Genomic DNA, 18506 nt, shown 5'->3' on the forward strand with positions numbered 1-18506 from the left:
CCTAAAAATCAATCATGTTCGAGTTCACGAATTAGAAAAAAAAAAGAAGGTGGGGGAGGGGGGTAAAAGACATTGGGAGAGTCTATCTATTGGTTTGTCAATTTCCTGAGTGCAACAAAAACAAACGTAATCAACAGAAGCAGGCACTGATGATAGGGAGAACCAATCGTGTTACACCAATGCACAATGTTACAGCTACTATCATAACAATTTCATATTGTAGCAGATAACAGCATGAAAAGAGATCGATCCCTCATACCTACCCCTACTTGCAACAAGTAGAAATATCAACATATTTGGCTTCAAAATTCTGCAGTATACAAATGCCTCAATTTTACCTTACTATTGAGACTGATAGAGTCCACTCGTTTGGTTTCAAGACGTTTTCGAAATTGACTTCATCAGTATGCAGATAAAATACACCAAATTACTCACACCCTCACACACACATACACACACACACGCACACACACACACACACACACACACACACACACACACACACACACACACACACTTTTTTAGGTTCTTTTTCGAATTTCGTTCAGTGCCACAAAATTCACATTCACAGGAACAAATTAAAACATTGTATAAAGACAAACAACATTCTTACATTAATGACTCATTTGACAAAAACGAAATCAGTTTTTTGTTTTTTTTTTTGTTTTTTTTTTTGTTTTTTTAACACACAAATATTCTCTCAAAATGCCCACAACTGGGGACACGATAGTTTGCTCAAGACAAGTGGGTACATTTCACCACCTGTTTCTAGAAAAAATATATATATACATTTTCTCTTTTTTGTTTGCTATAAACCGATCAATTAAAACCGCAAAACCATCAGAAATAACACACACAAACACACACACACACACTCACAAACAGGTACATTGTGCACACGCATAGCTCTCCCGATTTTTTTTTCTCTCTTATTTTCTCTGGTCAAATCATCAAAATGACCATAAAATACAACGTTACTGTGACTGAAAGTAACTTAAATAACAATCAGAAGAATCTTTATTTGAATTGCAAGAATATCTCACCCAACCCCCAACATTTACAAAAGTCAGTGATTGAAACAACCAGACGTCAAATGAACATCTCGGTTCGTGATCATGATCTCTCTTCTTCTTCTTCTTTTTTGATTAATCAATTAAATGGGAAAATTCCACATTCATTATGTAATAATAATAATAATAATACATAACATTTATAAAGCGCTTAATATCATATTTCTAAGCGCTGGGGAAAAACAAAGATAGAGAACGAGTGAAGAAGAAAACAATAAGCAATCCACATATAAGAACAGCAACAACCATATATATGACAACAATTACAAATACTAGTACACTACCGACACAGATAACACTTCCTAAAGAGATATGTTTTGAGGTTTGACTTAAATGAATCTAGTGTATTGGCTTGTCGGATGCTGACGGGAAGATTGTTCCATATGTGCATGACGATGTGCTATTCATCCTAGAGAAGTATTGAGAGTCTGTTCTAAATACTACTCGCACAAGTCTTCGAAACTATCAGCAGTGACTGTTTTTCCTACCTTCGATAAGAAGAAGTCAACTTCTGTGTAGAAATTCAAGAAAAGTCGTTCCTGCTATGTGTGTCCGTATAAAACTTTGACCAAGGTTATGTTCTTTGACCAAGGCTGTGTTCCTAAGATTTTTTTTTTTTGGGGGGGGGGGGGGGGGTAGGAGGAGCTTTGAACCCCAGAGTCGTGTCGAGCCAGAGAAAATTGGACCCCGTTTACACCAACAGAAAGGCCGGTCCGAGGCCGGCCTTTCGGTTGATGTAAACGCACAAAAGTCGAAATGCGGTACCAAATGGCGGCCCGAGTTACCTTCATCCAGTTGGGTAAGGGGCAATTTGCACTTATCTGTATATGTCCCTATGCACCACAGTCACCGACAAAAAAAAAAAAAAAAAAAGAAGTCACAATAGGAATGGCCTCTACCGAGTCCGACACTGCTCATGGGCACAATTAAATTAAAATATGATTGAAATCTTCAAATGTCTGTTATGATAAGTCATTTCGAAACGTCTTGATTATGACTCAACATCATAATAATATCGTGAGCAGAAACTCTCTAATCACTTTCGAGCGTGTGTAACTGCTCTAAAAAGAGAATGAGTTGCATTTTCTCGAAAGCATAAGGAGGGATACAAAAGATGAGAGGAAAAAATAGAGCTTTTACATCATTTTGTCTTCATCTTGAGCATGGTTATGGAGAACGTACATCCTATATCTATCCTAAATAACGTTCCAAACAAAACGAGATTCTAAAAAAGGACGTCATTTATGTGATTTAGTGAAGAATTCTTTAGGCTCATGTCACAAATTCACTGAATTTTTGGTTATGACCGTTTTGCCCTCGTCTAATTTTGTGGGATTTCTCTTTTCTATGTTGCTCTTATTCAGATGCTCTTACAGATACTACCTGTTTCATGAAGGGGAACTGCCCTACCTTTGCCTACTTAAAGCTTATTCAAACACACACACACGCACGCACGCACGCATACACACACACGAACACACACACACACACACACACGAACACACACACACACACACACACACACACACACACACACACACACACACACACACACACTCTCCACAGATATTGAAAATTTGATATAAGAGTCAGAGTGTCCCTCGTCAACTATGGTTAAAATTGGATACGTAATGCGCTCCTTCGTTTTCTCTTGGCGGAGTTAAGGAATCCAAAAACCCCTTCTGTACCCATGCAATTTACTCTCGCGAATTCACAGTCTTACTCCACTGTCCAGCAAAGAGGCATCCCAAATAGACTCTACAGATTAACCATAAAAGCCGACCACTTTTCCTCGGCAGGGCGATTTAAAATCAAACAGACATTTTGTGTGTCCGGGACTGGGGGAACAATGCGCTAGCAACCCATGTGAAGACCAAATTCAAACGGTCCCCGTGTTGTCTCTGTAATTACCACTCACACCACGGTGCGAGAAAGAGACGCCGTTGTGTGCGTTGCTAATTCGCTAACACCATTTGACTCTTTCTTGTTCGCCATCTTGTTTTCACACAATTTGCATAGGTATTAGACATTCTTCAACACCCTCTGTGATGAAGTGGGTATAATGTTGAGGAGCAAGTGTCAGCTTCTAAGCCAGACCATTTAAGTCACGTGAATCAAGTCAAGAGACCTTTTGTTGCTATCTGTCCGTGGGTGGGAAATGCAGCAAAATTATTTCTTTGCACACTTGTTTCGACGACCTAAGTTAACAGAAAGTAAAATCATACAAGGCCTATACTACATATTACAAAATAAAGCAGTGAATTCAATGGTATGCATTCAATAAAAAAAAAACGATGATCGTGTCCTTGAAACATTATCAAATCATGTGGTGAACTGTCCCTGTGTGTTTCTCGAAGTCCGATTGATGTTCCTCTTGGACATAATGATTGTGTGATTTTTTAATGCAATCTGTGTACGTTTTTGAGCATTCATACATCATTTCCAAACAGACTACAGAGCTGCAACAGCATTCACGCACATGACGTAGCAGCCACCAACGCAGACATCCAACATCGACATGATCCCCATCATCAGCCGGTACGTTAGCCAGTGGTCACGCAAAACTCAACGAACGAATGATATTATTATCACGGAAACAAGACAAGATACACTATATACCTGGGAAAACACATGGAGAAGAAAAATGCCACACAAACGGATCTTTCCATTCGTCTGTACACACAACTTAAATTTATTTGTCAATATCTTTGGAATTTTTCGTCATCACGCGTCAATACCGATCAAGACTCATAGACGGATCACCTCTCAAAATTGCTGTAGTTCCTGTTATCAAACCAAGCTCATATATATAATATGCATGTACAAAATAAATAATATTATGCCCTGATATTGTACACTTTCATATTTTTCATTATCTTCCCATTTCACCAACTATACAATTACGACGGTTTTGCTCTCGCTAATACCAGAAACTCTCTTCATAAACACATCTGAGCAAATTTCGGCGTAAGGTATAATTATCTTTAAACAAGCATAAAACGCGATTTCGTTTCTTATTGCGGGTAACTGTCGTTCACAATATAGGTGTTTGCAAAATTTGCAAGGCGTTTCAACATTTAAATATTTACGTCGTTAAGCAGTAAAAAAAAAACAACAACAAAAAAACGGGAAAGCCAATCATTTGCAATTCACAATCGTCCGTAATGTCGGCCAAGGAAATGCCAAAATGCCCCCCCCAAAAAAAAAAAAAAAAATAAAAAATAAATGAATAGATGAATAAAAATAAAAATCTCCAGTGAGCAGGTCTTACAAAGAATCCGGAAGGCAACATTAATGAATCGACATTGCTCTTCGATATCATGCTCTATTACAGAAAATAATGCATAAACTTTCACTTTTCACACATTCGTCAAATCAAATCCTTCAGCCTTATCTTCGTTACCTTATTGGTGCAGAGGAGTTACTATTTCCAGAATAGCGAATGAAGGGACAGAAAATGAAATTAAGACAATCCCTTTACCCAACGCATTTCGATATCTTTAATTCAATTGTCATACCTCCGTGCCTGTCATTTCTACACGTTTTATTTACAGAGCTAAAATCCTACATATACAATAAATAAAGTACTGTTGCTTGCTATCTACAACACTATCAAAGCGCTCTCGCTCACGACCACGGAGCATCGTATTATCATTTCTTTTTCTTAATGTGAATGATTAGATGGCCTTACGAAGTATGGTACTTTCTACAGTTGGTCTGTTACTACTCTGCGATCATCGTTTCTCGATTCCAATAATGCTTTCCTTATCTTCGAGGAGAACAAAAATGAAAAAAAAAAAGGAAAGAGAATACTGACATATTACACGAAAGACATGTAACTGAATGACGTTCTCGCTATGACGTCACTGCTACGAGTTTACGCAGCGCGTGACAATTAAAGGTCATTACGCACGGCAGGTTATTGGAAACCTGTTGCTCATTTTCTGTGTCACACAGGAAGCTACACAGTAGCCTACATTTTCAGTTCGCATCACATCTTTCGTCTCCTGGAATGAATCTATTGATGACCTTTAACCCTCTCATGGATGTTTCGACACTCCTGACTAATGACAAAGATAAGGGACTGGTACATGTTTTATCTCTTAATGTTACATACTTTGGAGAGTATCGTCTTCCCCGCCGGGTTGATTTTACTAAACTAAGTTGTCTAAAAGGTCCTCTTTGGCACATTTCATGGCCCTAAAAAGTTAAGGGGGAAAGAGTTTTCTGATGTTATTTTCAGCCTCATTTGTTTTAACTTATTTATTACTAGGTATTTTTTCACGATTAATCAATTACCGTGTGATTATTCCAAAGAGAAAAAGGGTATGCTTTCATATTCAAGGTTGCAAAAGCCTTTAAACGAGCGGCAGGGAACATTCCAGAAGAATAGACAAATATCCAGAAGAGGAAGAAACAATGCTAAGTGGGGCATTAAAAGTCTATCGGTAAAGATTGTAATCAGAGAACGACACTAACAATGTAGCTGAAAGAGACTGTACAGTGAGATTAGTCTGATAATGTCTTTTATCTGATTTTTTTTTTTCAGTTCTTCAGTTGCTTTCATAATACTCAAAAGAAGAAAAATGTCCGGTCCAAGCCCTAGATCACAATACAAGCCATTCTAATCTGTTTCGTTTTGTTTCCTTAAAGACACATTCGTTCACAGTGTTTTCCTTAAATGTCTCTAAACCATGATCATAGAGTAGAGATCATAGGTAACCCGTGAACAGTCAAATTTGCAAGAGCAGTTTGTACCTTAAATGCTAAATCAAGTTTTCAATGTTTCCGTGCGTGTATGCTTTTCACCATGCCCATGGTTGCGCCATTGATCCCGTGTACTGCATGTTGTTTGCCATTGACATGTTGCTAAACGAGCTGTAGTTACTATTGTACGGCGCCGTTACGGTGGAATAGCTACAAGGTGAAGGGTAGTGTTGCATGTGTTGCAGTGGTGGCGGTGCAGTTACGGCTGCCGACGGCGCTAACAACGAGTCCTGATGGTGATGGTGATGGTGGTGGTGTGACTTGGCAGCCGCTGACATGCAGGCCGAGGCGGCCGCTGCTGCCGCTGCCGCTGCCGCCCCGTGGGTGGCCCCAGCCATGCTAGCACCGTTCATGCCCCCGACACCGGCGTTGCACGGCTTACCGTCTCGAACGAGAACTGGGACGGCGACTCGTCGCGGGGATGGGAGCGGGTTCAAATCCAGCCCTTTCTCCTGCCGCGCACGCTTCAACTTGTAACGGTGATTTTGGAACCAGATCTTGACCTGAGTAGGGGTCAGGCGAATGATGCTCGCTAAATGTTCCCTCTCGGGTGCGGAGAGATAACGCTGCTGTCGAAATCGCCTTTCCAACTCGTATGTCTGTGCCTTGGAGAAGAGCACCCGCCGTTTCCGCTTCTTTGGAGGATCCCCAGAAGGCGACGATGCGTCACGGCTCGCAGTGTCGCCATCCTTGTCGGAAGCGTTGGACTCGACGTCGTCGTCGTCATCGTTAACTGCCGCGATGGAAGCCGTGGTGGATGTGGGGGATGTGGCAGTGGAAGAGGTGTTGTTATGGGTAGCTGTGTTCTGCGCCAGCGCTGCAAAGACAAATGAATAATATGGGCACATAACTACCAACACTCTGGGCTATATTTTCTCTATAGAAATTACTTGTATAAATAAGAATCAATAATTATTGATTGACCATTCACTGATCATCAATAAAAATGTAGAGTATGTCAGAAAGATATGCAAAACACCTGTTGACTGCTCGTAAGTGACTTTGACAAACACATCGAGAATGGAGATGAACTATGTACTATGGAGTGATCCAAAAACCTACACACACGCACATAATACACACTGACTCACTCAAATACACACACTCCCCGGAGTTGTGCTGGCACACTGCCTTGAATGCGATACAAGGTGCAACCGCCTTTATTCGAACGATCAGACAATGGCTTACTAGTACTAACCACACACTACACCAATATCAACCGTGTCCTGTGCAAATTTCCCGAAAATCTTGACACAGTGATAAGAATAGATCTCAAGTTCAATAAGGCTCTCTGCATTTATTGGTGCTAAGCACCCAAAATTAAACAAAAAAGATCCTTCTCAGTAACGATTTTTTCTCTCTCTCCGTAAGTAGTACACTTCACGTTCAACGACTAACATGGAAAAACATAAATTATAATTCTAAAATGGGGTAGTTTATGTATTTTGCACCTACTAAGTCGGTGAGCCGTGGACTATGGACAAATAACAGACGTGGAGGTATTTGGAATACGATCTTAGAGGTCAAATAGCTGATGGGGAATTTGAAATAAAAAAAACGACAAAAGTTTGCACGTTAAACGAGGATTTTCATATTTGTCGAAGTCGATTATGTGTAGGTTATATTAGTACACCGGGACATCGGTACCAAAGACAAAAAACAAAAAAACAACAACAACGGCAAAAAAAAAATAATTAAAATGCACAATGCTGATATGCATTATGATGCTATGCCTATAATCTCATCGAAATCAAGTGATTGTCCTTTAACAACGAAACAAGCCGTCACACATTGGCAGTCGAATACGAGCAATGTTTGTCATTGACGGCCCTTAATGGCGCTCATTTGATATCTAACTAACGAGAGAAATAATTAGGTCTTTGGTCGACATTAATAGTAGGTGAGGTCCTCGGGGTTGGAATGCAGAGAGGGAGAAATTGTTGGAGGATTAAATATTAATCTCGGATTGGAAGAGTGGCACCGTGGCATTTTGCGAAATTTCGTGCGCAAGTAACATACACAAGAGCATAACGTCAACCATAGGATTCGTCAGTTAGATCACTGTAACATAATAGACAATTAAGCATTATGCATAATCAAGTTGGGGCAATTATTGAATTTATGCATTCCCGATTAGATTATTCAGAATCTGTATGATTATCAATGATTTAAATGAATGCATTTGGACAATGAATGATGTGTGCGTGTGTGTGTGTGAAGGGGGGGGGGGGGGAAGGGGACCCCAAAGAAATTATTGCGTCATGTCACCATTCTCATGACTAGTCTGCATAAAACGTTAAGTGTGGCATGAATGTAAATAATTGGTTGGTAAATATTTTGTGAAAGGCAAGAGACCGCCAACAGGGAAGTGGAATCACTATATCTACTGATTAATCATTTCATTCTTCATTCCGCTTTACATCACAAGTTGCTTTCTTACTACCAAGATGTTGTCTGTCTTCATGTCTTTAATATTTATGCAGTTGCCATGATTAACTGAACAAAAAAAAAAAAGAGATTAAGATTTTGCACAAAATTTTTGCTAAAAGGATTGACGACACTCACGAGGACAGGCAGACTAGTATATTGATGCCAAATGACGATCAGACTGGAATTATTAATCGATGACATCAAAGCACCTCATCTAATAATTACTGCCGTGACGAGTATATGAACGCAGTTAATGGGTATATTTTGTATTGTGTATTGTACATACATATTGGTTTTGCTGACCCATTATCAAGAATTGATTTTATTATTTAATAATTATTGCGGGGATGAGTATATTTGTGTATTATTTGTGTAGAGTAGAATAATCAGAAATTGACACAATGACAGTGATAAGGATCACTTTGTAATATTTTGTAATAGGCTATGTTTGAAATGTCACGCAGCTATAGCAACAACTACTGAATATTCAATTGTAATCAAGGATGAATGATGGAATCGAAATCAAATATTATTTGAAACCAAAAAAATAACAAACCAATAAAACTCATCGACACTAATCATGCACCTGCTTCTACGGTCATCGAAGCATTCATTTATCTCTGTCTCTTATCGCGAGAAAAAAAAAAACACACGGTGGTAGTTTGGCCACGAGGACAGCGAGACACCGATAGCCGGATCGTGATAGTATGGTCAGAGGTGTGAATTAAACAGAACAGGACAAGATATGATGACACTTCCAGGGATTAAGTTTATGTTTGAGGAAAGGATTACTTGAACAACAAATTGTCTCCGTATTTGTGCAGGTTCTGTGTATGTGTGTATGTGTGTGGGGGTGGGGGTGGGGGTGGGGAGGGGGTCCCGAGCACCTGTTTTGTTGTTTTGTAACGGACTTTGAAGACAAATGACGCGTTGATTTTATTGCAGAATTTGCACCTGCGTTATGTTTGCATTAAAGAAATTGACCATCGTTGGTTTCCAACATCTCTGTGGGATAATGAACGCTGGGTTATTCAAAATCATATGATACAGCTGAAATGGTGAAACTCAAAACAACTCGACTGCAGTTTTTAAAAAGACGCAGTTCAACCTTTTAGACGAGATTTAGAAATGGAATAGACTCGCAAAAGTAAAAAGGAGGAGGACGAGGTTAAAAAAAGAGGACAAGACGCGAAAGGATGAGAACAGATGATGAAAGAATTACAGTGGCAGAAATTGTGTCTTACAAGATAGTCGTGATAAAATGATAGTGTCACCCGGTCATCTCGGCACATGCTTTGCACAAATTCTATCTCGGATGAGCGAGAGTGAAAAGTCTTTTATCGGATACGATCATGAAGACACTGACATGAAAGCCATGTAGAATCCCAGACAAGGCCGAATCATACATAGTTTATACCTGAAACATGCAATAAAACGCTGCTTCTGTAATATAAACTTTCAGGCCTTAGCATTCAAGGAATGTATTAAAAGTAAGATTTCCTTTTGGTATCCTTTTGACAGTATATCAGAAGTGATATCTTGGTATAGGGCTCAGTCCTGACTAAAAGATATACAAAGAAAATATCACAACATTGCTATATTCAATTCGAATGGAACGAGCCGTTTTAACGGAAAGTGTTAATCTTTATCATACAGACAATGTTTTTGAATATCATGAATTTCCAAAAGGTTACTACTACTAGATGAGTTATAAGGAAATTCATATCGCACCTGTCTTGAAATTTCCTTAATAAAGTACACTGTCATTGCCATTAAAGCAACAATGTATGAAGGTCAAACATCACTTTACGATATAGTTCAAAGAGATCTACAACTTTACGATAATATAAGCTTCCTATTTTTTGTTTGCCCTTTGCATTTAATAGGAGTGGAGTTCATCGGTAGTAAATTAAAGTAGTCTTAAAGGTTCAGTCATCTCATGCACAAAGCGTAATTTGGATGTCGAACGTACCGGTCTCAATGCATACCAAAAATCCAAACATACTGACAAGTTTACTGAACATCAGTATTTAGGTTGATTATATCTATGTATATAAAAGATAGATGAATCATTTCGCTTAAGAAGAGGCCAGTATCACTCTAAGAAAATAGAGAGAAAACGAACGCGCATCGATCTCGTTATTTGACAGTCAAATTTGTTAGCACTTTAATCTAGAAATGGGCATGATTGCGATGACGAATCATTTTCGGCAGGTGGCAATTTGTGGAAAGTCACCACAGCGCATGAACAGAGCGATGTCTTCCTCTTATTCTATGATCATCGAGCTAAGAGTGAGGACAGGGATAGAATGATATGATGTCCTGACTGGATATAGGTACGTATGTTCAACAGAGGACGTCGCCATTGTTCACATGATGTATGCCATTTACTGATAAAGACATGCATGCCATCATGGCAGTACACACCCATCTGCAATCGCACACGTGTGTGAGTGTACTAATTGATGTACATGAACGACGTGAATGAAATCTATTCGCGGTAACAGGGATCATAGAAAGGCAATGGCGAAGACTACAAATTAGAAATGAAATAAAACGACGAAAAGTAGATTTTCTCAAAATCTGGGCGCTTAAATGCAACATCTTATGATTCTGGGCATTTAAATGCTAATCTTACGCCCGTCGTTGTCAGAGATGGATTTCTCATAATGATATGGTAAAGCGTGCTTTCAGTTTTGCGCGATGATTTTTTGCCACTTTAAAAGCAGATACTAGCAAGTACACTAGTAAGGTGTTACCTTCAGATAATTACATTTGAATAAAATACTTGTATGAAAAGTGTCAACATTATTCATTTTTATTATTCTACGACATCAGACTCGCCGCTGACACAACCGTTTGCAGACTCTTGTGGAATTGCTTGTTGCTCTTTCAAGAATCCAATTTCAGATATTGTAAAAGAACACATCCGGTGTGCTGTTCTGTCAATCAATTATGTTGAGAGAGTTAGCGATACATAAGAGCTGATATCAAGTCAAATACGAATAAAATTCTAGTTGACTCTTGTGGTATATATTTTATTCTGTTTACTTATGCCGAGGCCATATACAAAATGAGATGTGTATGCACAGACAACCACCACGACTGACGTAGTCTGTCCGTCCATATCCTGTAATGAACAATCCTGGTTCTTGTTCTTGGTTCTTGGTTCTCCAAATGATTCGGGATTAATCGCAGTTCTGACTGCATTTTTCCCCCTTCTCATTATTCTCAATCTTCGGTCAAGTGCATGTAGAATGTCATGACAGTGCAAAGAGGATCATCCAAGTACATCGACCATCACCTTTACGAGTATCAACCGAAATTGGATACTGAAAGTCCTGATTCATGCGTTGTGAGCAAATATCTGGTATCTTAATCGTGTTCATTCGATATTGACCTTCAGAAAGTTAATAGCGACATCTCCCCCTCCCCTCCAAATTTCGAAGAACATGAATAATAATATTGTCAATATGAATTCTGATCACAACGTAGTAAGGAACCAAACATTTATCAATTTCATAGGATATCTTTGTATCAGAAGACTTCAGAGAGTTTCCAACGGGCTTCTCAGACAGATGTCTCCTTGATCATGAAGATAAAATCAACATCGGACAATAGATGATTATTAGAACCCGTGATGTTAATCGATTTTGTACTCACATGAGTAATGAACAGCCTCCCCGCCTTGATTCTGTAGCCATCTGGTATACGGGTTATCACTCTGGTCGTAGAGCGCGTTGATGGTGTTCGAATCCACACCCGTCTGCCCTTGTCCGTTGGTCAAAGTGTGCCCGTCGTGTCCGTTCTGAAGCGACTGTTTTAGCGACTCCATTTGTGATTCCGTCAGAAAAGGCTTGTCGAGCGGGAGACCAGCTAGGGAGTGCGTGGCGCCCACGCCGGCGGCAGCGGCGGCGGCCGCGGCGGCCGCGGCGGCCTGAGGTAGGTCCAAGATGTCCTTCACGGAGAAGCTGGTCTTGGCCGCGTTCATCACGGCCTCCGTGTCGTCCATGATGGCGGAGTGGAGGAGGTCCGGCGTGAACAGCTTGGAGTGCTTGTTGGCGGCAGAGCTCTGCAGCTGTCCAACCGCCCCAAAGTCCAGGGCCGAGGCGTTCATGTAGGCGTGTCGGCTGGGGTTGGTTGGGGAAAACAGAAAACCAGGAGGACCTTTACTTTGGTCAATCAAAAACATCAAAAATGAGGGCAAATTCGTATTTCTGGTCAAAATGAGTGGTAAATATCCCTCTTGTGAACTGGAACAAGATTATGTCGATGTCATTGGCTGGCAAAACGATGCCGGAAAATCATTAATATATCGTCCACACCAGCTGTAATCAGATTAGTCTTCTGGCTAATGCCGACGTTAATTATGTTGACATCGATGGAACTAATTGTGAGGAGGGTGGCGGAGTGCTTGCCAGAGAGCTTGCAGACTAAGCAGTTGCGCTTATAAGTGGGGGCGCCTGTTTCCCCTTATTGGTCTTCTCCACTATCCCTCTCTTTCTCCTTCTCTCTCTCTCTCTTCCCCCTCACGAGCTGCGATCCGAACAAGCGCGAATGAGCGAAGTGCCGGCTAAGATGCGCCGACTCGAGACCCCTTCAAGTCAACGCTGAATGGAGCCCCCTTAGCGAAGCGTCGAACTATATCAGTAAACACACATCAACACGACCGGGCCCCCTGATAATGGCTTGGCTGCACACGTACGTTACAAGCCGAAGTCATTGTCAATAGGTGCCGTGTCACCACTGGCACAGTGACCGCGAGGGGCGTGGCTTCGGGCTCTGCACCGCCAAGAAGACTCCAAACACCGGGAGCTCCTTAAGGAACCACCGTTAACCTTCCTTAATAATTAAGACTCTGAAAAGTGTCTAAATTATGTTGGTTGTGTATATGTATGTGTATTGTATTGTGTCTGTGCGTGTGTGTGTATGCGTGTGTGCGTTTTTGTCCATGTTATATCATTTTTCATTGTAATGACAGTTTTATTGGCACATTGCAGTCTGCTCTGAACTTAAAATCACGAGCCGGTATTCATATTTCTTAAGTATATCAAGAGAGATTACAAAACATCCAACCAAATCATTTTTATTTATGTTCCATCTCTAGTATTTCCTAACCAAGGGCATTATTTATCAAATTTATCTCGGGGGAAGTAGAGCATGAGACGGAGAATTTGAATCAGTTTTCTTGCCCTCATCTGTTGCAGATTATTTGCTACAAAATATGTATATTTTTTCACCTTTTTTCATCAATGAAATCAAATATTTGAGCTGAAGTCATTTTGTCATGCAAGATGAATGTTAAATGAAAGTAAGAGATTATCAAGCAGAGTGGTGAATAATAAGGGGTATAACTTTTTCTCTTCAATTTGTCTCCCTCTGTGCAAATAAAATTTGTGAGGTCGCAACTGTTGATATACATTTTTAACAAACTAATTGGAACGTTTGTTATAAACTTAGATCAGCAGTTGCGATCTTACAAATTTCATTTGGACAGAGGGAGACAAATTGAACAAAAAAAAAAAATGATATCCCAAGATGAATGTTATCAAGCTTATACAACCGATTTGATTTATTCATATTAGCATTCTTTTACTTAACTGTAGTATCAGAACCTGGTAATCAAGTAGTTGATGGAAACCATTACGAACATCAACAACCCCCAAAGCAGGAGAAGATGGCGGAATCAATTTCGTGTTATGCAAACATCTTCAAGAAAGTAATGAGTTGGTGGTATTTTCGGCACGCATCTTGTTTGGTGCCTACATGCCAAAGCTGTGTTTACCGGCGAATTAGACCATTGTGTATGGAGGCATGAGGCGTGGAAGAAAGGTAGAGATTACGGCCCCCTTATCCCGTATTGATGGAGCAAATCTTCAATGACGCTCTATCAGTGAGAATTCCCAATTTGCATAGACAATGAAGGCTGCCAATGTGACGTGGACGTGCGAAGCCACGGTGTCTTCGAGCTTAGAGTAGCTTGCCCTTAAAAAAAAAGAAGATATCTAAAGAAAAACATCTTTTTTTTCCCCCAAGGTTAGAGATCCCAACCTCTGTTTCATCGTCATGCCCTCGAATATGATTGGAAAAGACGAAAGAGCGGTAGCGGAAAGTGAACCCAAATTCAAAATGTCCTTTGCATAAAATCGAACTTCTATTTCACATAATTGTTTAATATGGGGTGAAAAACGCAGGTGTGGATGTTATGTACCGGTGTAACCGAGGTACGCCGGCATAGTTACACTCTGTTGATGACGCACGCACGCAATGAGATTTTTTTTTTTTTTTGGTTGCTCTTGGAGTTGATTCCGCAAACTATTGTTCATTCCCGACATCTACTGGACAGTCACGTTAAGAAGGAATGATAATCAGGGGGTTCAAAGAGGTTTCTCTTCGCGCACACAATGCAGAGAAGCGATAGCTTGGATAAGGTGAAACATAGCGGCACGCCCGCACGTCTATCATCAAAGCGGTTTGGGATTAACACCCACTGGCGGGTCCAGCCGGGGGGACTCCGGGTGGACAGGCTCGACAGACAAGGGTATAGGTGTCTCATTCTCCTTTGTCGGTGTCTATTCTCATCAGAAACCCCTTTTGCTTCTTTTAAAACCATATGGACGCCTCCTCCTTTCTGCTTTGTCTCTTTGTTGTTGTTTTGAAAAGACTTTGGTGGCCATTTTATTGAAAAGAAAAATGTTGCATCCATGGCGTCTCGCTACGCCTCGCTGTCCGTCGGACTTTGAATGTTGGATTAATACATGGTCCAAAGTTGGTCAGTCCTTTGTCGTGTTACAACTCATTACCAGGGTCTATTCACCCAACGAGCAACTGGTGCTACGGCGGAGTCTCGGGGGTCAATCTGATGGTTTTTGTTCCAGGCCAGACATTCTGATACAGAATCTGGCAGACAGACGGGGTGGAAGCTGCATGGCGACTTGGTCATTAATGTCCGGCATTAACATTGACAATGCATTCTGATGAGACTGGATGAGACAGCGTAACTCGGGGGAAAAGAGTGGTTCAAAGATAGCCGCAGAGGAATAACAATAGGTGCAGACATGCAGACTTATTTCTCAGAGCGTTTGCGCGTCAATGGTGTAGTAGGGAAGGTAAGAAACATTGGGGTGATAACACTCCGCGACATTCATGACGCTTGTCATTACGTCACTGCACCGTCCTACCGTTTATTACAAGGAAAGCTATCAGGGCAGCGTGAAACGAGAGAAAACAAAAGTATAAGATTCTTTGATTTGCCAACAATACCACGCTACTGAGATGCAAGAACGTCCAATCTTGATAACTAGGTGAAATGTCAGTTATGTTAAAGCGCGTCATAGTTCAGTTTCAATTTGCCCATTGCACTTTTGCAGAGGCATGTGTTTTGACAATGCCATGACTATCGTGTCTTTTGTGGACAGCAAACAACAGCAAACATAAGAAGATGATTATCAAATACAATGTTAGGTATTGTTCTGTCCTCATTGGATACAAAAGGAGAAATAATGATTGGTAGAGCATCGGGAGGGGACACGTGCTTTCATTTTCTTTTATTCCTAAAATATCACTGTACTTCTGGAAAATGGTCCCTGGGGATGAGATGATTTTGATTGGATTGAGTCACTGCTTTCACTTCCTCACCGCAATCACGTTTCAGTTTTTGGAAATGAAAATCTCAACCGCTTTATGGTACAATCTGACGGTTAAAATAGTAATCCATTTCAATTCGTTTTTAACCATCGATACTTGTATTGGCGGCTTTATCGCCCTGCTGTTCGACAGGTGAACTGGGGAAAAAAGGTCACATTCTGCTTTGTCATCTTTAAACAATTCGATGTCATTTTTCTAAAGGTGCATTTGACAGAACGCTGGAAGCGCCTCTCTTGGACATTGGTTGTTCGACAGCAGCAAAAGGTAAGACGTGCAGAACGTCTCGCACGCCAGGTTGCTCTAATCGGTCCTCTGTTGACATTCACCGAAACCTCGTTAGCGAATATCGCGATAATTCTACCGAACTGAATTATAAACCTTCTTGTTATCTCTTGAGCAAACAACATATCGAGTGCTTTATATTGTTGTGTATTAGCTTACACTTCAAACGTAAAGAGAAATGTATGGCTCTTGAAAAACACGCAGCCGAGTCACTGCCGACGTGTACGGAATATGAAATCAAATTATGCATTCAATTCTACTAAAATTATTCAAAATGTGAAAAATTTGTTATTTGATTCATTTTTTGTTGAAATTAGACAATCTAAAGAAAAGTGTTTGCCCCCCAAAACCACGCAGATAGAGCTTCACCAATGACCATTTCAAAAGTTGATGAGAAGTGATGTTTACGTTATTCCCCGTGATTCCATATTCAAATGGGAAGAATATTAGGCGATAATGTTACTGGCAATGAATATAAAGTTCACATTGCCCATTTTTACCCTCAGAAAATGAAAGAGAGGTCATTGATAGGTAGTGAGGCATACTTTCTTGAATCAATAAATGTAAATAGATAATGACAATTACGTCATAGTTACATAATTAACCTTTACTCTTGAAAGAGATATTACTCTGAGACAATGCTCTCTTTGCTTTTGAATTTTCTGCATGGGCCTCCTCGGTTAGGTTAGGGTTGAAAGAGGTCCCGGCAGGCTGCCCGGCGAATGACTATAAACTCGCCGTTTGACTGTGAGCAAAATTAATTGTCAAAGAATAGTCTCATATCATTAGCGATATGAAAATATTTCATATGGTCATCGAAGACCGAATAGAACTTATGGCACTATATGTAATATGTGACTAATCATTCAGTGGGTCGGAATTCATTCTGATCTCGTGACGTCAACATGCATCGTGTATACGTGTGAAGCGGGAGCCTGAAGTCGAGTTTCACGCTGGGGGCTAATCGATGCATTCTTCTTTTTTTTTTAAATTTCAGACGCATAATATCTTCTGACAGAGTCAGAAGTTCGTTAAACAGGATCATCGTGTAGTCAGTATGACCTCAAAACGAGATGTGACCTTGAGACACGTAAATGGCATTTTTTGTAGACAGCGTAATCAGAATATTAAGTGTTGCTTTTTTAAGGATATGACGAGAGCCGAACACGTAATGCCGCCGCTACCTTAGGCCACCTTTGACTGCACATAGTAGTAAATACGGGGGAAACGGGTGTCGTGCATGTCAGTCGACTGATAATCGCCACTCCAGATCAGAGCGATCGGCTGTCGTTCCCTCTTGTGTTACGGAGTTTGGGCGGTGAAGTGTCACCCTTATCTACGGCCGGGGACACAAACTAACCATAGGGATCTATACTTGTTTATCGTCACCTCATCAATAGGTGATACGTCCCATAAGGGGAGTTTCGATGATGTACAAATACAGGTGAAGTGGCGAACACGAGCGGTGACTTATTTGGCTTTTTTTTAAGCGGATGAAAATGTTACGCACCACCAACTTGATAAATATTCTCTAAGAAATAACTTTATTTGGGTATCTCCCTCTGCTATATGTAGAAATGTAATTTGTAAGATCGCAACTGCTGATCATTTGTACAGAGCGAAGCAAATTGCAACTGGTTGACAATTGCCATACATCGACGTAAATAAACACTGAATTGGTCAGTGTTTAGTAATAGCCATGATAAAAGAAATCATTGGCGTACGTACTCGAGCAGGATTCGAACCTACGACCTTCTCATCTCCGGACAGGCGTCATCTATACTTGATCATCGAGCTTCCGCTCGACACCCAGCGCTGGTTCTAATCCTTATAGTATGCAGCGGGCACTGCGAGATGTTTTTATTGCAACTGATTGCAACTGATTAACAAATTATCCTACATCAACCCAATGAATAGGCACTGGCAAACTGAAGAAAACTCATACCCCATATCTTCACCCCTCTGCTTAATAATCTGTTGCTCTTTTTTTTTGCTCGTTCTTTTTATGTTGTTTTGTTTTCTTGTTAAAATCATATCGAGAGTGGCATGATCAATGACATAACATATAAAACAAATTTAAGAACACGTGAGTACAATCAATATAATGACAATTTTCATTAAAATCATTACACTCATTTCCCAACAATTTTCCACTTTTATAATAATCCATGAAAAATGAAAATAGTTTAGTTGTAGCAGTAGAAGAACAATAAGTCAAATCAGTTTGAAGTCGTGAATATAGGAACAAAGAGCAACAAGCATTTCAAAACACCAAGCGTTGCTAGTGGTCATAATCACGACAACTAAACA

The 18506-nt window shown here is 40.3% G+C and overlaps 1 protein-coding gene across 1 annotated transcript; it reads right to left on the reverse strand.

Moving 5' to 3' along the window:
• Window positions 1-5798: 5798 nt before the first annotated feature.
• Window positions 5799-12654, reverse strand: LOC140226892 (uncharacterized). The gene is made up of 2 exons (XM_072307323.1): window positions 11931-12654; window positions 5799-6654 (listed from the first exon to the last, which is right to left on the reverse strand). The coding sequence occupies exons 1-2, from the start codon at window positions 12457-12459 to the stop codon at window positions 5876-5878; spliced, it is 1308 nt and encodes a 435-aa protein (XP_072163424.1). The 5' UTR covers window positions 12460-12654; the 3' UTR covers window positions 5799-5875.
• Window positions 12655-18506: the final 5852 nt, after the last annotated feature.

This window comes from Diadema setosum, chromosome 1 (genome assembly GCF_964275005.1).
Source record: "Diadema setosum chromosome 1, eeDiaSeto1, whole genome shotgun sequence".
In the NCBI taxonomy this organism is placed as follows: Eukaryota; Metazoa; Echinodermata; class Echinoidea; order Diadematoida; family Diadematidae; genus Diadema; species Diadema setosum.